General features: G+C 35.6%; 1 protein-coding gene across 2 annotated transcripts in view; it reads left to right on the top strand.

Moving 5' to 3' along the window:
• SLC6A15 (solute carrier family 6 member 15) overlaps positions 1 to 22,068 on the top strand; it is a 72,771-nt gene extending 50,703 nt beyond the window's left edge. Inside the window, exons 12-13 of one of the 2 annotated variants that reach the window (XM_045365665.2) lie at positions 557 to 870; positions 19,425 to 22,068. In XM_045365665.2, coding sequence (XP_045221600.1) covers positions 557 to 870; positions 19,425 to 19,431 — 321 coding nt within the window. In that variant the 3' untranslated portion in view covers positions 19,432 to 22,068. Of the gene's footprint in view, positions 1 to 556; positions 2,239 to 19,424 lie in introns of those variants that run through there. The other variant, XM_045365663.3, reaches the window with a different exon arrangement.
• The last annotated feature ends 2,617 nt before the right edge of the window (positions 22,069 to 24,685 follow it).

The raw sequence follows: 24,685 nt of genomic DNA, 5'->3' as shown, positions 1-24,685 counted from the left end.
AACTATCCTGTGGTTAATAATTCTAGACTGAGGCATAAACAAATCTGTTCTCTCACCAAAACCCTTGGGGCCAGATGTGCTTCAAAAGTTTGGTTTTCAGATTTGAGAAAGATATATGACACATTTAAGAGGTATCTATTGCTTAGTAACAAACTACCCTGAAATTTAATGGCTAAAAGCAACATTGATGTATTATTTCTTACAGTTCCGTGGCTGAGCTAAGCCGTTGTTCTTCTTTTCTTGCCTGGGCTAACTCAAGCAGTTGCATTCAACTTGGAGGAGAGCTGGGCTCTCTTTTTAGGTGGTCTTTCATTTATAACGTTTCCAAGCATTATGGATTCAGGGCAACATTGTAAGAAACAGAAGCAGAAATTGGAAGGTCTTTAAGGCTTAGTCTTGGAATTTGCTTAGCGTCATTTCCACCGCTTTCTATTGGTCAAAACAAGTCACCAAGCCAGCCCAGATTCTTTCCTCATAAACCTGAAGCAAGTACAATATTTTATGTATGTGCAAAGAAAGATAGATTGCTAATAATTATTATTTTCTTCTTTAACAGGCATCTGAAGAATTTCTGAGCTATCCAACTTGGGGACTGGTCGTCTGTGTCTCTCTGGTTGTCTTTGCAATACTCCCGGTCCCTGTAGTCTTCGTTGTTCGTCGCTTCAACCTTATAGATGATAGTTCTGGTAATTTAGCATCTGTGACCTATAAGAGAGGAAGGGTCCTGAAAGAGCCTGTAAACTTAGAGGGCGATGATACAAGCCTCATTCACGGAAAAATATCAAGCGAGATGCCATCTCCAAATTTTGGTAAAAATATTTATCGAAAACAGAGTGGATCCCCAACTCTGGATACTGCTCCCAATGGACGGTACGGAATAGGGTACTTGATGGCAGATATTATGCCAGATATGCCAGAATCTGATTTGTAGCTGGGGGAAAAGTCAGTGGGTTTTATTTGGTTCATTTTTACCAATGAACATTGGCCCTACTAAGAGAAGCATTAGGCTTCCCTTATCAGAGGGCGATCTCAGGTGTTCCATGGCTGTGATCTTTAATCCTAACAGTGTATATCAGTTCAACTTGAGCATTCTTTTGGATTCTTTGGTTTACATTTGTACAGAAAGGTTTGCAGACAAATCTTAGGATGGCTGAGGCACATGTATGCGAGGATTTTTTTAAGTACTTTTGGTGTATTTTCAAGTATTTCTATCTCTTAAAAAAATTGTGTTACCTCAGTTTCTAATAATTTCTGGGTTTAGTAGTGTTGGCAATTAAAAATGGTATACCTTAAAATTTATAAGTTTGCCTTCAGGGTAACTTCCAGTGTCATAATGAGCAGTTCTGTAAGTGGGTGCCTCTCAGCACATTTCCATGAATATATTATGTAGATAGGCTGTATTGATTTTGGTAGCATTGATACCTTCTTAGGCAATTAGTTGAAGAAAACTGCAAAATATTTTCTTATGTAATAGCTGTATAGAGCAATAGCATCAAAGCATAAGAAGGCACTAATGCTGGGATGAAAGATGAGATTCAGAGGTGACTGAGAATCATGTGAGTGATGGCTGTATATTTTGTGTAAAATATATGTGTGAAAATGAACTAGAGTGAGTTACTCAGCACTCTCAAGAATTATGCAGACTCTGCATTTTTCTCATGCCGTGTGCCTAAAAATCTACTTGATATTTATTGTGGTTTCAAGATTATTCATAGTATATTTATACAATATACTTGCAATGCATATAAGTACTTAAAGTACTAATTTGAAAACTTGAAGCAAGATGGCATTTTAATTAATCTATTTCTGTTTTGCTTCTGTTTTATGCAAATATACATCATTTTTAAGTGATTGTTAAAATTGTAATGCATTACATTTTAATCTACAAATAAACAAAGTTTAGAAATGTTTGTTTTTCACATTGATTTTCTTTGTATCACCTCAACTGGATTGTCTTTCATTTCAGTCAGCACTTAGGCATTTCATAATAACTAAACATCACATTCCAAGTGGGATTAATTACATTAATTGAATAGAGTTACCACCACTTCAGAGACAAAGGAAAAATAGAATATTATGGTTCAATGGTGTTCTTATGTAGTCTTATGATTCTTGAAAAAGTACTTATAGCCTCCCAAGAAACCATGTGTGCAATTGACTGCTTGCTGTGTCAATATTGTCTGTAAAGTATAAAAGACTATGATTTTTAAATAAAACTGTTGTGTATATGAAATTGGATAGAGCAGAGAAACCTCACTGAGTGCCCTCTAGTTAAAAATCTTTCATTTATCCTACCACCAGATCAGTTACATGTTAAAAACAGTGACAGAAATAGCAGCAAAATAGGTGAGATAATACACATGCCGTATCTATTGATTTATTTCAGCCAGTATTCTTGCTCTGCTATAGATAGATGTTAATAAACAGTATCATAGCATTTAAAATATTAATTCCACTGGTGCATAAATTTTTAGTCTTTTAAAATATATTCATGAGTATTATGTTTTGTATCCCTTTAAAAAGGTTTAATATTTTATAAATAGGCAGTATATGCACATTATACAAAACTAAAAAATTATGACAATTCAGTGTGAAGCAAGTTCTCATCCAACATTTCTCCTGGCCATCCATTGTCCATCCTTAAAGGCAATCACCATTGCCGGTTTCTTCTGTATCCTTCTGGAAATACAATATATTGCATAAATGACAGCATTCTATATTCTTTCGTCTATATTTTACTTATTTCTGTGAAAAATTTATTTTGGACAGCATTTTACATATGAATACTCACAAATGTGCTTCATTATTTCAGAGGCTGAAGTAATAAAAATTTTGTTTATTTTTGTGTCGAGGCAATATTTTTATATAGTACGCTAATCTTTATAATACTTAACCTGCCAGACTTTAACTGTAACACAATAATGCATTGCCAAATAGCACCATTCTTCTTCTCTCGCTCTCTTGCCATGGGGGCTCTTAAAAAAAAAAAAGTATATATCTAAGGCATACAACATGCTGTTTTGATGTATATAAATATAGTGAAAGCAAAAAAAGTATATATGTAAGGTGTACAATATGCTGTTTTGATATACATAAACATAGTTGCAGCAATTAACTTGTCAATCATCTCCCATAGTTGCCTTTTCTGGTGGCAAGTGAACCTAAAATCTATTCTTTTAGCAATTTTTTCAGTATTCAATACAATATTATTAACTATTATTTTCATGATGAGACCTCTAGAGTTATTCATCTATATAACTTTGAACCTTTTGACCTACTTCTCCCCATTTTCACCTTCTTCCCACTCCTGGTAATCAACTGTTCTACTCTCTGTTTCCATATACTTGGGTTTTTTTTGTTTGTTTGTTTCTACATATAAGTGAGGTCATGCTCTATTTCTCTATTTCTTTCTGTGTCTGGCTTACTTCACTTAGCATAATGTCCTCCAAATTTATCCATGCTTTTGCAAATGGTATAATATTCCATTGTGTATATATATCATAATTTCTTAATTCATTCATCCATTGATTGACACTTAGATTGTTTCCATATCTTGGCTATTATGAATCATGCTGCAATGCATGTGGGAGCACAGATCTTCCATGAGGTGCTGATTTCATTTCCTTTTGATATAATCTACAGTTTGGGTGCCTGCCTTGCACTAGGAATTATTTCTGCATCCTTCTATTCACTGAGTAATATGAACAATGCAGGAATATTATTTTTGAGTTGAAATAGAATTTAAAACCCTTATTATGGTTTCACTTGGCAGATAAGGAAATCTGGCCAAAGAAGTTAAAGAAAAATGGACAAAGTGCTCTTCTTTTTGCTTCCTTCATGCAGTCAGTTCTTCAGCTGTACACTTATTTATTGATTTATTCACTCAGGATCTATTAACTAAAATTCTAACTTATTATAAGTACTTTATGCAAGACACCATTATAATTAGAGTATAAATGCTCTAATTAATTTTTTTCCATTTTCTCTTGTTTGCCAGTGAGAACTGCTACCTGCCTTTTCCCAGGCAATGTAAGATTTAATCAACAAATAGCAGTTTGAAATAGCCTTCTCTATACTGTAAAATTTGAGGCTTTCAAATTTGTGTTACTTTCCACTACTTCTATAAACTCTGGCCTAATGTTGCACCTCCATGTGATGTAGCCAAGATTCGTCTGTCTTCAAACAGAAAGGAGACTAGGGACTGAGACGGGAGGGATAATAAATGTTCTGGAGTAGAATGCAAGGATGACGGGGTGGAGCAACATGGTGGAATAGAAGCCTACACCTTTTATCTTTCTTGCAGGAACCCCAAATTTTAACAACTGCATGTACACAGAAAAGCACGATCACAAGAACAAAAAAAATCAGGTGAACATTCATAATACTGGTTTTAACTTCGTATTGCTGAAACAGGCATTGAAGAGGGTAGGGGACATTCTTGAATTGCTGAAGCCACCTCTTTCCCATTTCCTAATAGAGGGCCTGCTGTGCAGGGTGTGCACTTGGGGAAGGGAAAGCACAGTGACTAAGGGACTTTTTCATTTAACTCAGTGCTGCCCTCCCACAGTAGAGAGAAAAGCTGTGCTGGGCTCAGTCAGCATCTGTGCACAGGGAGAGTATTTGGACCATGCATAGCCAGAAGGAAATCGCCCATCCCAGCAGTCAAAACTTGGGTGTCTCAGCAAGCCTCAGCAACATGGGCCAAAGTGCTCTGGGGTCCTAGGTAAACTTGAAAGGCAGTCTAGGACACAAGAACTGCAATTCCTACTGCTGGGCTGGGACTAGGATGGACTACGGAGGCACATGACCTAGGGAAACACCAGCCTGGGTGGTTAAGGGAGTAGTGCCTGTGCCACCACTCCCCCAACCCCAGGCAGTGTGACTCACAGCAACAAAAATGACTCCTTCCTTTTGCTTGAGGAGAGATTAAACAGTAAGAAGGACTGTATCTTGCATCTTGGATACCAGCTCAGCCACCGTAGGATAGGGCACAGGGTAGAGCTGTGAGGTCCCCATTCCAGATGCTAGCTCCTGGGTGACACTTCTAGACACATCTTGGGCCAAAAGGGAGCCTTCTGCCCTGAAGGAAAAGACCCAGTCCCGGCAGGACTTACCACCTGCTGACTAAAGAGCCCTTGTGCCTTGAATAACCAGTAGTGATACCCAAGCAGTATGCCATGGGCCTTGGGTTCTGAGATGTACTGGCTTCAGATGTGAACCAGCACACTCCCAGCTCTAGTGACAATGGTAAAAGACTCCTTCTGTTTAAGTAAATCAGGGAGAAAATAGAGGACTTTGTCTTGCACCTTGGGTACCAGCTCAGCCACAATGGGCTAGGGCAACAAGCACGGTCTTGGGGTCTCTGAGCTGAGGACTAGGCTCTTGGACAGCATTTCTGGACCAGCTGTTGGCCAGAGGGGAGCCCACTTTTCTGAAGGGTGTGTCCCAGTCCTGGCAGCATCCACCATAGCTGACTGAAGAGTACTTGGTCTTTAAGTGAACATCAGTGGTGGTCTGGCAGAGAACCTTATGGGCTGGTGGTGATGGTGGCCACAGAGAGGCTCCTCTGACTGAGGAAAGGGGGGGAAGAGTGGAAAGAATTTTGTCTTGTGCTTTGAGTGCCAGCTTAGCTGCAGAAGAATAGAACATCAGGTATATTTTTAAGATTTTTGACTCTAATCCCTGCCTCCCGGACAGCATCTCTGGACCTATCTGGGACCTGGGAGAACCCACCACCTGAAAGGAAGGACCTGAAAGGAAGGAACTGGTTGGCTTTGCTACCTACCGATTGTGGAGCTGTAGGGCCTTGAATGAACACAGGTGGTAGCCAGGTAGTCATTACAGAGGGCATTGGGTGAGACATAGTGTCATGCTGGCTTCAGGTCAAACCCAGCATAGTTCCAGTAGTGTTTACCACAGGGGTACTTTCAGTGCCACACTCGCAGTTGCAGGTGGCTCAGTACAAAGATTCCATTTATTTGAGAGAAATTAAGGGAAGAGAACAAGTGTCTCTCCCTGGTAATCCAGAAAATGTTCCCAGATCTTATTCAAGTCACCAAGGTGGTATCTCTGTGAATCTGCAAATAAAACAAAACAAAACAGCATTATTGGGCTTCGGGCCCAAGTCCTTTTGAATACCTTGAAAGCCTTCTCGAGAAGGACAGGCACAAACAAGCCCAGATTGCAAAGAGTACAATAAACACCTGACTCGTCAATCCCCGGAAGCACTGACCATCCATAAGCATCAAGATGATTCAGAAACACATGAGCTTGCTAAATGAACTAAAAGGCACCAGGGACCAGCCCTGGAGAAAAAGAGATATGTGATCATTTGGACAGAGAATTTCAAATAGTTGTTTTGAGGAAACTCAAAGAAATTCAAGATAACACAAGGAAGAAATTCTGAATTCTATCAGATAAATTTAACAAAGAGATTGAAATAATTAGAAAGAAGCAGAAATTCTGGAGTTGAAAAGTGCAATTGACATAATGAAAATGCATCAGTCTCTTAATAGCAGAACTGATTAAGCAGAAGAAAGAATTAGTGAGCTTGAAGACAGACTATTTGAAATACAGTCAGAGGACACGTAAGAAAATAAAAAGAATCAAGCATGTCTATAAGATATAGAAAATAGCCTAAAAGGGCAAATCTAAGAGTTACTGCCCTTAAAGAGGAGATAGAGAAAGAGACCAGGGTAGAAAGTTCATTCAAAGGGATAATAATAGAGAACTTCCTAAACCTAGAGAATATCAGCTTTCAAATGCAAGAAGGTTATAGGACACTAAGCAGATTTCAGCCAAAGAAAACTATGTTGATGCATATAATAACCAAACTCCCAAAGGTCAAGGATAAAGAAAAGCTCCTAAAAGCAGCAAGAGAAAGGAAATAAATAACGTATAATGGAATGTCAGTGTGTCTGGGAGCAGGCTTTTCAGTGGAAAGATTACAGGCCAAAAAAGAGTGGCATACCATATTTAAAGTGCTGAAGCCAAAAATAAAATAAAATAAAATAAAAACTTTTACGCTAGTATGGTATATATGGCAAATATATTCTTCAAGCCTGAAAGAAAAATAAAAGCTTTCCCAAGCAAACAAAAGCTGAGAGATTTCATTCATACCAGACCTCTTCTACAAAAAAATGCTAAAGGGAGTTCTTGAATTTGGAAGAAAATGACTTTAATAAGCAAGAAGATACAAAACTCACACATAATAGTAAGCTCATAGAAAAGGATAGAATATTATGACATTATAATTGGGGTGTATGAAATACTCATATCTTAAGTAGAAAGACTGAACGATGAACCATTAAAAATGAGTACAACAACTTTTCAGACATAGTACAATAATATATGAAGAGAAAGAAAAACAGTTTGTAAAGTAGGGGATTAAATTACAGTATAGAGTTTTTATAAGGTTTCTTCTGGCATATTTGTTCATTTATACAAGTAGTATTAAGTTGTCATCAGTTTAAAATAATGTATTATAAGATAGTATTTGCAAGCTTCATGGTAACCTCAAATTGAAAAACATACAATGGATATACAAAAAGTAAAAAATTAAATCATACCACCAGAGAAAACAATATCCACTAAAAGAAATACAGGCAGAAAAGAAAAAAGAGAAGACAAACAACTGGAAAAAATTTAGCAAAATGGCAAGAGGAAGTCCTTGCTTGTCAATAATAGCATTGATTATAAATGAACTAAATACTCCAATCAAAAGACATAGAGCGGCTGAATGGATTAAAAAACAAGAACAAATAATCTGTCGCCTACAAGAAACACACTTCACTTATAAAAATGCATGTAGACTGAAAATAAAAGATGGAAAAAGATATTCCAAATTACTGGAAACAAACAAATAAGAGCAAGAGTAGCTATACTTATGTCAGACAAAATAGATTTCAATACAAAAACTATAAAAAAATGAAGAAGGTCATTATTTAATGATAAAGGGGTAAATTCAGTAAGAAGATATAACAATTATAAATATATATGTGACCAACATTGAAGAACCCAGATATATAAAGCAAATATTATCAGATCTAAAGAGAGACAGAAACTCCAATAAAATAATAGCCAGGGACTTCAAGGCCCCATTTTTAGCATCCTGAGCAAAAAGAATAAAACCAGGGGAATCATATTGCCAAACTTTGAATTATAGTTCAAAGCTATACTAGCCAAAACTCCATGATACTGCCATAAAAATAGACACATAGACCAGTGGAACAGAATAGAGAATGCAGAGAAACAAAAGACAGTCAGTAGCAAATGTTAGCAAGGATGTGGTGAAAAGGGAACCCTTGTACACTCTTGGTGGGGGTGTAAAATAGTACAACCACTATGGAGAACCTTTTGGAGTTTCCTTGAAAACCTAAAAATAGAGCTACCATGTGATCCAGCAATCCTACTGCTGGGTATATGCCTAAAAGAAAGGGAACCAGTATACCAAAGATATATCTAGACTCCGATGTTTGTCACAACAATGGCCAAGATTTGGAAGCAACCTAAGTGTTCATTAACAGATAAATGGTTAAAGAAAATGTGATAGTTACACAATTGAATATATCCTGTCATAAAAATGAACGAGAGATCCTGTCATTTGCAACAACATGGATGGAACTGGAGGATGTCATCTTGTTAAGTGAAATAAGCCAGACACAGAAAGACAAACATTGAATGTTTTCAGTTATTTGAGAGATCTAAAAATCAAACTAATGGAACTGATTAAGATAGAGAGTAGAAGGATGGTTACCATAGGTTAGGAAAGGTAGAAGGAGAGTTGGGGAGTGTGGGGGAGGTGGGGATGCTTGATGAGTCAAAATAAATAGTTATAAAGAATGAGTTATGACCTACTATTGATAGCACAGCAGGGTGACTATAGTCAATAATAATTTAATTGTACATTTTAAAATAACTAAAAGGGTATAATTGGATTGTTTGTAACACAAGGATAAATGCTTGAGGGGATGGCTACCCCATTTCCATGAGTTTATTATTATGCATTGCAGGTTTGTATAAAAATGTCTCATGCATGCAGCTGTATTAATCCATTTTCATGCTGCTGATAAAGACATACCCAAGACTGGGCAATTTACAAAAGAAACAGGTTTAATGAACTTACACTTTCACATGGCTGGAGAAGCCTCACAATCATGGAGGAAGGAAAGGAAGAGAAAGTCACACCTTATGTGGATGGTGGATGGTGGCAGGCAAAAAAAGAGAACTGGTACAGGGAAACTCCCATTTTTAAAATCATCAGACCTTGTGAGACTCATTCACTATTGCAAGAATAGCTCAGGAAAGACCCACCCCCCTAATTCAATCACCGCTTACTGGGTTCCTCCCATGACATGTAGGAATTGTGGGAGTTACAATTCAAGATGAGATTTGGGTGGGGACATAGCCAAACCATATCAGCCACAAATATGTACACCTGCAATGTGCCCACAATAATTAAAAATAAAAAATTAAATGAAGGAGAAATTAAATGAATGAATTCATTAAAATTAAATGAATGAAGGAGAAAATGTACTGAGTAAGGTATGAGAGTCATAATGAGATAGTCTAGTATATCGATGCAGGGAGATCTTAGGACATAATTTCATGAAAATATGCTTGCATTTTCATGTGTTTGTGTTTGTGTATTTTTATGCAGAAGTTACTTCTTTTTAAGAAATCATCAAATGAGTATGTGGTTCTAGTAAATTCAATATCAATACATAGTGCTTCTTAACTAAAATTATGTTTTCAATCACCTGTACCTTTGTTAAAGCTATATTTCTGTATTAATCTATTCTCACACTGCTATGTAGAAATATCTGAGACTGGATAATTTATAAAGGAAATAGGTACAATTACCTCATAGTTCCGCAGGGCTGGGAAAGCCGCAGGAAACTTACAATCATGGCAGAAGGCAAAGTAAACACGTCCTTCTTCCCATGGCAGCAGGAAAGAGAAGTGCTGAGTAAAGAGGGAAAATCCCTTATAAAACCATCATATCTTGTGAGAACTCACTCACTATCACAAGAACAGCATGAAGGAACCACCTCCATGAACTAATCACCTCCCATGATGTCCCTCCCCCAACACATGTGAAATACAATTTGGATTACAATTCAAGATGAGATTTGGATGGAGACACAGAGCCAAACCATATCAATTTCCAACCTACTAAATAAAAATTCTTTTGGGATTGAAAGCAGGACAAGGGTATATTTTTACAACTTCAAAGTTATTCTAATATGCATTCTTGGTTAGGAATTATGGGTGCAAAGAAAATTTAAAAATGACAAGTAAAATACTGATTTTGATATCCTTTGGATATAGTTTCTCCCCAACTAAAATGCATGTAGAAATTTTATCTGCAATGTGGCAGTATTGGAATATGGGGCCTGATGGGAAACGTTTGGGTCATGAGAGTGGACCCCTCATGGATTGCTTGGTGGCTTTCTTGCAGAAGTGAGTTCTCGCTCTTGTGAGACTGGATTAGTTCTTGTAAGAATGGAATAGTGCCCGTGAGATTGGGTTGTTGGAAAGGGAAGTTCCTCCTGGTTGGTCCCTTTTCACACGTCTTCTTCCTTTTGACCTTCTACCATGTTGTGACCAGCACAAAAGCCCTCAGCAGAAGCCAAGCAGATGCTGGCATCATGCTTCTTGAACTTCTCAGCCTGCAGAACTATGAGCTAATTAAACTCTTTTCTTTATAAATTACCCGGACTTTGGTATTCTGTTATAGCAACGCAAAATGAAATAAGACAAATTATTATTGCCTTTTCTCAAACAGAATGAAAATGAAAGTGCTTAGTTGTAAATTTTTGAGCCATAAAGTTTTGACAAAAAGAGAAAACCATAAAACTCTAGAAAGTTATTGGAAATATTAAAACAAAACAAAACATTCCATAAGCTATATATTACTGAGTATAGCATATTTTCACCTTCACAATTTGGAACTGAAATAAAATGCTTCATATGTTACTTTGCCTCAAATGCTTGACTCCAAAACTGACTCATCTGCTAGTTATTATGACATGAAATTCTACCTAAAAGTTTGTCTTAAGAATGCCTCTCATATGGAGGTGAAAAGAAAAAAAGGGACTACACGTTATCTTGTCCTAAATTAAATGCCCTTTGGATTTGGTTATTGCTTTAACACACCATGATCGTTTTTAGCACCACCATCTAAACCTATGTACCCACACCGTCACCACCAAGGCCAAAAACACTTGATTTGTTTGAACAGCAAAAATGTGCCATGTAATGCCTGTGCAATACCATATGTGGTGCCGTGTAAATAAAAGAAACCATCCCCTGTAGATGAGTGGTGATATCCCCGCTGCTATTATTTTTCATCGATTGCCTTTTCAAAGTATTTTCAGTTGCACAGTAAAGAAGATTTTTTAAAAAACTAATTAGTAGAGATTGACATTTATTTTTCTGAGAATAGAATTTTTTTCGGAACAGTCTATTATTCTAGTTACAAAAATTTGTTGTTTCAGTGTTTTTAAAGGAATGTTTCATTATAAAAAGCAAAAATAAAAAAAAAATAAAAATAAAAATAAAAAGTAGAACATGAAACCCCAGCAAACCTTGACCTGATAATATAGAGTAAATTTTAAAATTTTCAAGCACAAAAGCAATGTGGCACCCATTCTATCTGCTCATTATTAGCATTTACAAACATTACTGCAAGGTCAATAGAATTCATAATGCAGACCCCTGGCTTAGCTTTATTCCCTCCAGAGCACTCTTCGTCTCATCGGGGATATGCCTTTTTAAACCTCCATTTTAAAGATTTTAATTTGAGCAAATATTAAAAGGAACATATGTGCATTACAATAATGAAATTAATATCTTATAGAACTGAACAATGAAGATTGCCTGTCTCAGCAGAAGGGACATGGATATCCAAATCTCTGCTAAACAAATCAGACCAAAGTTTAACTATTCACTCTATACTTTCTTAATCCACTTTTCAAAATAATAATTTGAATTCTTTCTTTATGTAAGCATTCCTACAAGAGATTTAATATTTTCAAATTCGTTTTTTCTGAGTTCCTGTATCAAGTAATGCAATGTTGAAATAGACAACCAACCAAACAACCAGCGATTCTAAAATAGCAATATCTACCCTATTTCTTTCTCTTTCTCTCTCTCTTTTTTCTCTTTCCCCTTCCTTCCTTTCTTCCTTCCTTCCTTTCTTCCTTCCTTCCTCCCTCCCTCCCTCCCTCCCTCTCTCTCTCTCTCTCTTTCTTTCCTTCTTTCTCTTTCTTTCTTTCTTTCTTTTTCTTTCTTTCTTTCCTTCTTTCTTTCTTTTCTTTCTTTCCTTTCTTTCTCTGTTTTCTTTCCTACTTTCTTTCTTTTTTTCTTCTTTCACTTTCTTTTCTTCCTTCCTCCCTCCCTCTGTTTCTCCCTCCCTTCCCCTCCTTCCCTCCTTTTTTCTTTCCTCCCTTCATCCCTCCCTCCTTCCTTTCTTCATCCCTCCTTCCTTACTTCTCTCCCTCCCTTCTTCCTCCATTCTTTCCCCCTTCTTCTCCTTCTCTTCCTTCCCTTTCATTTCTTCTTTCTTTTTTTTTTCTTTTTCTCCCCATGGTGCCCAGGCTAGAGTGCAGTACCTATTCACTAATGTGATCATTGTACACTACAGCTTCAAACTCCTAGGCTCAAGTCATCTTCCTGCCTTGCTTCCTGAGTAGTTGGGACTATATAGGCTCTTGCCACCATGCCCAGCCCTACTCTCCATTTCTTTCGCCAGATGAGGCAACTGGCAAACTGGTTCTAGGAATTAGTTTCAGTAAAATAAGTCTGACCTTTTACATCATATACACTTTAATATCATGATATGGAAGTTATTTTCTATTGTATTTTTACTTTATAACTCTTTTAATAATAACTCATCCATAAAGCAGAGGGAGCATTTTCTTATCCAAGACCGTTTCATTTTTATTTTTTCTCAACTGTTAATAAAATATTTATATTCAAACAAATTTCAACCAAAATAAGTAAATAAATCTATCTTCTGGTTTTGCTGTTCATTCGTTTCAATAGCAAAAACAACACTTATTTTTGTTATGAATTTGTTGTATATTTACCTGTGTGTTTTTAGAAAACACAGTAGTTCAATACTAAACTTCAGTTTTCCAGAGGTTCCAAATTTTCAAATTTCCAATTTGTTTAAATTAAGCTGTTAGAACTGATTCACTTAGGCAGAGTGAGCAAATACCTCTATGATAGGGATGGGTAGAAACATTCACTTTTTTTCACATTCTCATCATTACTGTGCATTTCATGATGCATGTAATGTTGATAAACAGTAATTCTGAGATTTTGCCTTGATTCCGCCAGCTAATTTTCTATCTCATCAATTTTTGATGACTACGTGAAAATATCTGAAATTTCACAAGTAGTTTGTTTCAGAAAATTCAATAGTTGTATATTATTAAAGCATAATAACTTTTTAAAATTATAGTCATACAATTTCAGGTAATGTTAAGGCCATAAAAAAGTTTTTCATATAGGGAGAAAATATTTTTGGCATTAAATTATGCTTTGTCTTAATAAAAAGTATAATTACTTGATAATAGACTGAATAGAATTATAAATTTCTGTCTTCACATTATAGTTTTGATTATCAGAGATGAAGGACTAACTATATGTGGATGAGATTTTATCTTTTAATATAAAATAGTATTAGCTGTGTAATATCATTAAAGAAAAATGTGAATGGGACAGAGTAATGGACTGTGAGCTCCTACTTTTGTTTTCCATTCTTTGATGTCCTTCACTGATCAGCCAGGCATGGCAACCTTGTCTGGCTCATTGAATAACTATCAAGCCTGACGTATTTTTAAGAGAATGATCAGACTAGAATTATACTTTTAAATTTTTCAGTTATTTGTATTTTTCTCTAGAAATATGAAGGAAAATAGTGAAATCTATATTATTATCTTAGCAGTATTAGACATATATGGCATATTATTCAAAATGATGTAAATAAATTTATTGTGCTAGCCTACTTAATACAAAGAGGTTTTATTATTATCAAAGATGATTTATGGCATTTAACACACAGTAATACACATAAACACACACACACACACAATAATGCCAAAGCAGTGATGAAAAAATCTAGCTAATTAATCTTTTCACTATTTATATTTTAATGAAAGTGTTTTCAAAATATTTTACTAATGTCCAGAATTGTTATTGGAATATGAATATACTGTATCAGTTTTCTTGATGCTTGCTTTCATTTAGGAGAACACTTTTAATGATTGTATTTTGTTTTTAGAAATCAATAATGTAGACCTTTTAATATTATTTTACTAAGTTTATTTCTACAGAGAAATACAAACACATTTTCTTTTAAAATTACACATTAGTAGAGGTGTATAAAATAAAGTTTTAAGCAAAGAAAACATAAAGAAACAAGATTTTACATAAACATACACCTTCTAAGGTACAAAAATCATTTTAAGTCTTTTTATTTCCTTCAGTACAAAGTGTTTAAGATGGTAACCCTCCTTCTTTGCAATAGGTTTCTGCCTCTGTCCCCTAGCAATTGCTATATTCATCGTTCTTTAACTATTGTATTCTAAATTTCTTCTACTTCATTTCTTTCTACGTGCTATTACCTATACCATTCTTCCCTTAATCATTGACTAAAATCAGCACATCTTTCGGTTCTTAGTTTAGATTGTATTTTCTTTTGTGGGGCTGTTTGCCCTGACTATGTGCTCTGTTCACCCTTGGAACAGCATTCATTACTGTATTGAAATTATCTGTTTCTTACAGTAGTCTATAAACTCCCAGAAGTGAGGTGTTTTGTTTTGTTCAGAATCATGTTCCCAGAACTTACACAGCACTTGACATGGAAGACACATGCTTTTTGTATTTGTATTTTTTTTTTAAAGTAGATGGGGTAGAAGGGAAGCAGGTATCGAAGGAGGAAGAAGCATTAGAGGTGAATAAACAGAGCCCCATCTGAACAATCACACTCTTATTATAGGATCAAATTAGTTTCCCACTTAAATTGTGGAAACTCATTATAATGATATAAGTAGAGATGAGCTGACCATTGCTAAGTTCTCTTTGGGGATCATGGATAAATACACAGCATACCTTAGAGATTTTGCAAGTTCAGTTCCAGACCACCTGAATCAAGCAAATATCACAATAAGTGAGTCACATGGATTTTTTAAATTCCCAGTGCATAGAAAGTTTACACAATACTGTAGTCTACTATCTGTGCAATAGTATTATGCATAAAAAATAGGGTATATATTTTAATTAAAAATATTTTGTTGCTAAAAAATGCTAATATTCATTTGAGTCATCAGTGAGTCTTAATTTTTTTGCTAGTGGAGGATTTAACCTTGATGTTGATGGTTGCACTGTTGACTTAATTTCTTTCTACATGCTATTACCTATATCCACTTGACTGATCAGGGTGGTGGTTGCTGAAGGTTAGGGTGGCTGTGGCAATTTCTAAAAGTAAGAAGACAATAAAGGTTGTTCCATAGGTTGACTTCATTTTGTGAAAGATTTCTGTGAAGGATGTGATGTTGTTTGATAGCATTTTACCCACAGAACTTCTTTCAAAATTGGATTCAATCCTTTCAAACCCTGTTGCCGCTTTATCACGTTAGTTTATGCAGTATTATAAATCCTTTCTTGTCATTTCCACAATGTCAATAGCATTTTCACTACAAGTATATTTCATCTCAAGAAACCACTTTTTTTGCTCATCCACTAGAAGCAACTTCTCATCTATTGAATTTGAATCATGAGATTGCAGCAATTCAGTCTCAACTTCGGGCTCCACTTACTGATTCCAGTTCACTTACTATTTCCATCGTGTCTACGCTTCCTTTCTCCATTTAAGTCTCTGAACTCCTCAAAGTCATCCATGAGGGCTGGAATCAACTTCTTCCAAACTGCTGTTAATGTTGATACTTTGACCTCCTCCCATGAATCACTAATGTTCTTAATGGCATCTAGATGGTGATAATTTTCCAGACGTTTTCAATATACTTGGCCTAGATTCATCAAAAGAATCATTATCTTTGGCGGCTATAGTTTTACAAAATGTATTCATTAAATAATAAGACTTGAAAGCCAAAATTACTCCTTACTCTTTGGGCTGAAGAATGTATTAGCAGACATGAAAACAACATCAATCTTGTACATCTCCATCAGAGCTCTTGGATGAACAGGTGCATTGGCAATGGGCAATACGATTTTAAAAGGGTTTTTTTTTTTTCCCCCATGAGGAGTAATTCTTAACAGTGAACACTGCACTTAAAATACTCAGTAAGCCATATTATAAACACATGTGCTGTCATCCAGGCTATGTTGTTACATTTAGAGAGTACAGGCAGAGTAGATTTAGTGTAATTCTAAAGGGTCCTAGGATTGATGGAATGGTAAATGAACAATGGCTTCAACTTAAAGTCGTTAGCTGCATTAGCCTCTAACAAGAGAGTCAGCCTGTCTTTTGAAGATTTAAAGCTAGACATTGACTTTAAGTTTTAGGTTACATCTCCTTAAAATACAAAGTTATTTCATCTACACTGAAAATCTATTGTTTAGTGTAGTCATCCCATTAATTATCTTTCCTGGATCTTCTAGATAACTTTCTGCATCTTCTCCATAAGCACTTTCTGTTTCATTTTGTACTTTTATGTTATGGAGATGCCTCCTTTCCTTCAACTCATGGATCAACCTCTGTTAGCTTCAGTTTTTTTCTTTTTTTCTCACTACTCTCAGATTTCATAGAATTGAAGAGAGTTAGTACTTTGCTCTGGATTACGCTTAGCTTAAGAGAACGTTGTGGCTGGTTTGATCCTCTATCCAAATCACTAAAACGTTCTGTGTATCAGTAATAAAGCTGTTTTGCTTTCTTATCATTGGTGTGATAACTGAAGTAGCACTTTTAATTTCCTTCAGAAACTTTTCTTTGGCATCCTCAACTTGGCTACCTGTTTGGTGTAAGAGGCCTAGCTTTCAGCCTATATCAACTTTCAGCCTATATCAGCTTTTGACATGCGTTCCTCACTAAGCTTGATCATTTCTAGCTTTTGATTTAAAGTGAGAGATGAGTAACACTTCCTTTCGCTTGAACACTTAGAACTGTAATGCGATTAATTGGCCTAGTTTTTATATTCTTGAGTCTCAGAGAATAGGGAGGCCCTAGGAGTAAGAGAGACTGGGGAAAAGTCAGTTGGTGAAACAGTCAGAACACCAGCAACATTTATTAAGTTTGCTGTCTTATAAGGGGGAGGTTAATGGTACCCCCAAACAACAACAATCTAACATAAAAGATCACCACAGAAGTTGTGATAATAATATAAAAGCTTAACATATTTCAATAATTCCAAAATGTGACATAGAGACATGAAGTGAGCATGGTGTTGGAAAATTGATTCTGATAGACTAGCTGGATTAAGGGTTGGAAGAAACCATCAATTTGTAAAAGAAAAATCACAGTATGTGCAAAGCTCAGTAAAGCAAAGTGTAATAAAACAAGGTAGGCCTAAGATCTTCACATAAATTATTTGAAACCAGGTTGCCTTGGCTGAAATACCAGCTCTGCTACTTTGAATCCAAATGACTTTGAATAATTAATGTAACTTTTCCATACCTCCATCTGAATTAGAAATGATAACAGTACTTGGTTCATAAGGTTGATGTAAGCATATAGTGGATTAATAATGTGGAATACTTTAGACCTAGAACAATGCATGTCAAATAATACATATTATATAATGTGAACTATTATTTTCCACATCTATCCAGCTTTTCCATCTGTGTTACCCAGCCATGATTTAAACATTAAAATGAAGCATTGTCACCCACCTGCAAAGATAAATGCTCAACTACTGTATTTTAATTTTTCACTAAGCATACTGTTATAATTCTGATACAAGTTTGAAGGAAGATATATGAGAAGGAAATTTATCAAAATTCTATACTGATTAGTTCAAGGGGAATTTTAATATTATACAAATATAATTTTAAAATATTTTGTAGTTAGGAAATTAACTTACAAAAATCTAAACAATAAGTGAACAGAATAAAGTGTAATGAATCAAACCATATTGTTTACTGTAATCTTATTTATATCTTCACTCCAAACGTGATGTGTGAAACCATTGAGTGTCATTCAAGTATCTTCCATAAGAGGGCAGTGGAACATTTCCATACCAGTAGGTTTTCAACTACTTTCATTGATGTTATGTCCAAGTAAATTGACGCTAATAATTGGTTGCTTGGAAGGTGTAGTTGATGTAAAATCCTCTTGTTTTTGGTTGTTGTTGTTGTTTTAGTTTTATTTTGTACACTCTATTATCATTCAACTTTAAAATAAAATGTATTTTATTTCTATTTAGAAATGAAACCTTTACTTAAAAAACACGAGAGACCAACATTATTGATTCGTAAAAACAAAATACAGACAATCATTAAACATATTGTTTTTCTAAATAAAAGCAAGCAGCAAGAAAATTGATATAATGTGTTGATTTTCTAGTAACTATTCTGGACATTATTAATATATTTTTAAAACACTTTTATTAAAATATAAACAAAAGATGAATTTGTCAGTTTTTTCGTCATTGCTTAGGCATGTATTATGCATCTATATATGTGGGTGTGTATTAGCGTGTGTAAAATGCCATGAATCAACTTGAAAATAACAGAATCTCTTTGTAATTTGTAGGCTAACATAATCAATATATTCACATCCTTATGAATACTATGCTAAAATTATGCAAGATTTTTATTGCTGTGAATTTATATGTTTCTTAAGAAAAAATCTTCAGACAGTTTAATGGTAACCGTATAGCATGTAGTTATGATTTGGAGGATACATAAATTATTGTAGGAAAAAATCTGAAGAGTGTTAATGCTAATATTAACATCAATTGAACCTGATAACAACAACAATACTACCGCAAATATATTTCAGCAACAGCTAACGTTTCTTAGTTAAGTGATTACTACATGCCAGATAAAACTCATGCCAAGAACTTTAAGTTCTGATCTCATTTGTTCTTTACAACATCTGGATGAGTTAGCTGTCTTTGTACAGTGAGCTCCATTTTATATTTGAGAATTGAAATCTATCACCCAATTTCATAATGCTAATAAGTGGCAGAATCAAATCTTAAAGAGTCTAAGATCTTAACCAGTTTACTGGAATAAAGTATCAAAAATTTGACACATTGAAAAAAACAACATTATAAAAACTAGGTAGTCAATGTACTTATATTTTCACTTGGGACCTGTGTGGCCCTGTGTGAAAAGGCCATTTTAAAGGGTAGTTGCATTTGAGCTAAGACCTCAAGGGTGAAATTGAACTAGTTGAAAGACATGGTGAGATTATCTCTTTCTTTGTTTTTCTTTTCATTTTTCCCCCTGCATAGGTGTTGAGCTGTTACCAAGACTGCTATCAGATTGCTACATACAATATAAGAGGATGAAGAAAATAAGCAAACAAATTGAGGAAAAAGGAAGCTAAGTTTCACACTGTTAAAAAATGGAGTTACAGACATGGAAATGGAATGGCTAGAATTTGAAGTAGCAGCGTGAAATCATGATTTTCAAGAATAAATTATACATAAGTTGATATTAAAATAGATACATATGTGTGAGTTTGTATGTGTATGTATATATATACACACACATATGTGTGTATGTGTAAATATACATACGTGTGTGTGTATATATATATATATTTCCCAACTCTCTCCACAGACCAGTCAATATACAGTGATGCTTCATTTGAAATGAGCACATTAGCACATTGGTCTTGGTTCATAAATATAATTCTTCACTAAAATGAACCAAGGTTCTTTGAAGAAGTGGCTCACTCCAAGGCTTGGGCAAGGAAATACAAGATGAGCTGGAAACCACTTGGTCTTGGAGTAAGAATGTGCTCAAAGAACAATGTAGGTGTGTCAAAAAGATATAGCAGCAACACTGAACAGGCTTCCACTGAACAAATATAAGATAATTTGAGTGTCAAAATAACTATAGTAACAATGTCAACATTTTGAGTAGAACAGAAATCTAAAATCCATAAATAAACAATAACTGAATAAATATTAATTGGAAGAGAGGGCAAATTCTGCTTAAGTAGATTGCTGACTAATAAGTGCAAAAGAAATGATGGAATTGGGTAATCAGCATTTGGCGATCATCATAGTAATAATTAATGCATGAATCTTAAATGGATGCAAATTGGTGGGTGAAATTTTGAGGAGGAACAGGACAGTTACAAAGTGTCAGAGTATATTTCTCACAAAATAATTAAACTTATACATTAATTAATGCATATATTACTTAATTTTACAGTGGAGAAACCTGGCACTATCTTAACAAAATGATAAAAGTTAATATCATCAGTAAAATGACAATTAACCATTGTGTACTTTCTGATACAAAGTAATGAGAATACAAATCAATATAAAACACTGTGCAAAGCAACTAGCTTGCATTCTTCTAATCTCTCAAAGCCATGAAATACAGTGAGAGCCTGAGCAACTGTTCCAGTCTTTAAAAGCTAATGAAACATGACAACTAAAAGTATTATACAATATTGGATTGGAATCTAGTCCTTAGAAGCATATTACAAGGAAAATCAAGGAGATTTGAATAAGGCTTGTGGATTAGATAATGATATTTAATCAACATTTGATCAATGATAATTTCACAATTGTGATTATTTTGCTGTGGTTATCGATGCAAGTGTCCTACTCTAGAAAAAGTGCTTCTGCGAGTTCTTAATACTAGCTGACAACATTGACATAAATTCAAAAATTATTTCAAAAAAAATTTTTTTTTATTTGAAAAAAGCACTAGTGGGCCAGGCATGGTGGCTCATGCCTGTAATCCCAGCAATTTGGGAGGCCAAGGCGGATGGATCACCTGAGGTCAGGAGTTCAAGACCAGCCTGGCCAACATGGTGAAACCCCGTCTCTACTAAAAATATGAAAATTAGACTGGCATGGTGGTGGGCATCTGTTGTTCCAGTTACTTGGGAGGGTGAGGCAGGAGAATCGCTTGAACTCTGGAGGCAGAGGTTGCAGTGAGCCAAGATGGCACTATTGCACTCCAGCATGGGGAAGAAGAGTGAAACTCCATCTCAAAACAAACAAACAAACAAAGAAAACACCAATGATTTTACAAGGGAGAGAACTGAAAATACGAAGATGCTAACACAAAGGAAGGAGGTTGATACACAAGGGTAGAGTGGCTGCAGCATAGGAAGGGAAAGGGTTCAGTATTACGAGATAAGGCTTGAGAGATGTACAGGAGCCCTGTCTTGCAGAACTTGAGTGACCAAAGGCATATGCATGTTGTAATTTAAAAAGGTGGAAGCCCTGAAAGTTTAAAATCAGGTGATTTGTATAATCCTGATTTTTTTAAAACTGTCATCTCCATGCTCAGTTTAAATTAGCTTGGTGGTGGTGGTGGGATGGGGAGAAAAATGTATAGAAGCAGGGATAAGGAGGCAGGCCCATGGTGATTACGGATGACTCTGAGGTTCTCTGTAAAATCAGGGAGCATGTAAAGTATACTTTTTGCTATTTCCCAAAGTACATGTATTGCATCGGGTCTTGTCTGTATGAAACATTTTGTGTGTGTTAATATATAAATTTATTGGAGATTTTTGTATCATTTGAAAATAATTAGAAGAGTGAAAAGAATGATAGAATAATGCTTCCACAGGGAAAGTTTTAGGAGGAAATTATGCAATCCTGTACCTAGAAATAGTTTTAAGTGGTAATATAAGCTATCAGTCCTATTACTGCTATTATTCTATCACATTTTAGATAACTTAATAACAATTCCACAATGGTTCAGAACACCTACCATTCAATGATGGCTCTTAGAAATGCAATATTGTAGCATTAAAGCTAATTTTAGACATAATTATTAGATTCCTTAAACAATACTGATTTTCAGCACTTTCTGACAAATGTTTATCTGATCCATCTCTAAGTATCCCTGGGACTAGGAAATCTTTGTATTAATTTCCAAGAAAAATAAACAAATACTGATCTATTTTGCCTTTTCTCCTTATTCCTTCTGCTTCATCTGTCTTCATTATGCAATTTATGAAGGAAAAGCATGGAACTGAATGGTGTATCATGCATAGGTGATCACAGATTTGTAATACGGGGAAAAGATTTAAATGAATAACAAGTAGCTTCCCAAAACCATTATAAGGGCTGAGAAAGGCACTTTTAGGAGATTGAGAAATGAAAATGGAGCAGAAAACTAGTTGCCAGTGACCTCAGCTGCCTGCAGTACCAGGGTGGGTCATTTTCTGAAGGACCCCAGAAAGCCTCAGGTAGTCTCTACTAATGATCTCAAGTCATAGAATACTAACGTGGAGAATCCTCAGGTGGAATTCCTGTCTCAAATACCCTTTATCTGCTGCTTGCCTGCAGATTCCCTCAACTTGCCCACAGCTGTCGCAGAATACTCCTCCTCATCTCCTACCTCCCAAACTTACATGAGTGCTTCTCATGGCCCTACTGACAGGGAATTAGGGAAATAGGGCCTTTTTCCCCCGCAGTTTTGGGGAGAGAGTTGAAGGATAGGGATGATACTGAGAATTAGAAAACAGTGTCTATTATAGGTGATTTGGTGTTATTTCTTCTTTAAGCTCAATATACAAATTAATTGCTATTATTCAGCCCTGCCATTCAAGTCAGGTGAAGATAAAAGTTTTATCTTCAGTTCTTCAAAAGCCATCATATCAATATAATAAAAAGCAAAATGAGAAATGTGGGTACCTCTGTACAGGATTACTCAGAAGATTTTTTTATCAGGTTGGCAAAATTAATTGAGTCACTTTTTGGTCATATTTTGGCACACATGTATCAGGCAATGGGAATTTCAAACCCAAAGACATCAATGTATTTGATCATTTAGTTCAGAAAACATCACTTGGTTTAATGACAATTTAATTAGCTTGGTAGACAATTTTTATTCAGTTGGCAAGTACTTTTTCGAGTATTTAAATGTGCCAAAGCTCTCTTAGATTTTGGGGACAAAAATATGGCTAGTCAGTATTCTTTTTTCATTGCATATTCCATATGCCCCTAGTTTTGTGTCAAGAGTCTCAGCTTGTTGAAGTTCTTTATTTGGTAGTGATCTCAACCTTCATTTCTGAAAGGTCTGAATCATGAGTGAACATGCCTCATCTCTTTTGTGGTTGCCTGTTGTTTTTTTCATTTGTTTTGCACTTTGCTCCAACTTTTCATTGAAGGTTTTTTTTTTTTTCTTAATTAACCTTTACCAGTTGGAATGGAAGAATGAGAGGATCCCCTAGAGTATTCCATAGGTTTTAGACAGAGCCCTTCTTGCTCCCCTGTGGAGTAGCAACCCCATTTTATGTTAGTTAGGATCTATCGCCTTGTTCAGTATACTATCCTCTTTGCATCCTGTTTCAACAGCATGAGGAGTGCAAAATGGCCAAATGCAAGATGGGTAGGTGCAATTTAACTTTCAATGCTACGAAAGAGCTGGCACCCTGCAACAGGTTCATATGAACTCCCCAGAATCACTGATGTGCATCATTTCCCAACTGTGTTTTTAGTGACATCACTTTGACATCTTGAAATTAGCATTCATGGGAATACTTACCGCCACAGAATTCAGACAATGCTAAAAATCAGGGCATAATATCAACTATGGCTTTAAGGCTGGTTACAAAAACAAGTACTGTAATGGCTAAGCCTGTTTCTTCTTGCATGTTGTGATGTAATGTGTGTGTGTGTGTGTGCTCATGTGTACCAGTTACTTTGCCCCCCATTCTTACCCTTATCGTATTAAGGATTGTCATGGATGGTCAACTTTACAGTTGAGTTTTTAGATTACAGTATTTTCAGATGCGGATTAATGGATAGTATCCAGAGATGGATCCCATCACTGTTTAGATTTTGTCTGCCCTTAGGGAGTAGATGACAACATCTTCATGTGTATAAAAGATAAGTGAATACTTTGAGACAAAAGCATAAAATTGTTTATATTGTTATATGGACATTTTAATATATGCAGAAAGGTGTGTACAAGTGATTAGAATCAGAAGGGATTTATTATCATGTTAGTCATTTTTCTCTTATCTCCAAACTTACACCTATTATCTGCTCTGTGATGCTAATGTTATTCCTGACTTTAATTATGGTGACAGGAATAACTTTCTTCCCCAAACAGACTTATTGTATCTCCTTAGAGGCACTAGTTCCAGATGAGTAGAGCCCTCTCTTTAGAGATATGAGTTCCATCTTTGCAAAGCACTGGATCTGAGTTCCTGGGATACCAGCACCAGCCAAGCAATATCTTCATTCCAAGGCCTAGGTCCTAGCTCAGTTGAGTTCCTTTCCCTGGCTCCTAAAATATTAGCACTACTTGGTCTTCCCCCTTTCTAAGAAGACTAAGTCTTAACTCTACAGGGTTCCTCTTTCAAACTTCTAAGTTCTAATACCTTCAACTTCTTCCTTTTTCCTCCAACTGAAAGGATGATGGTTGCTTCTTCCTTTTACTTTCTTTGTGATACCTATTTATTTATTTAGAGATGGCGTCTTGCTCTGTTACCCAGGCTGGAGTGCGGTGGTGCAATCTCGGCTCACTGCGACCTCCACCTCCCGGGTTCAAGTGATTCTCCTGCCTC

This window comes from Macaca fascicularis, chromosome 11 (genome assembly GCF_037993035.2).
Source record: "Macaca fascicularis isolate 582-1 chromosome 11, T2T-MFA8v1.1".
NCBI classification, from domain to species: Eukaryota; Metazoa; Chordata; class Mammalia; order Primates; family Cercopithecidae; genus Macaca; species Macaca fascicularis.
This window is presented reverse-complemented; position numbering and strand designations above follow the sequence as displayed.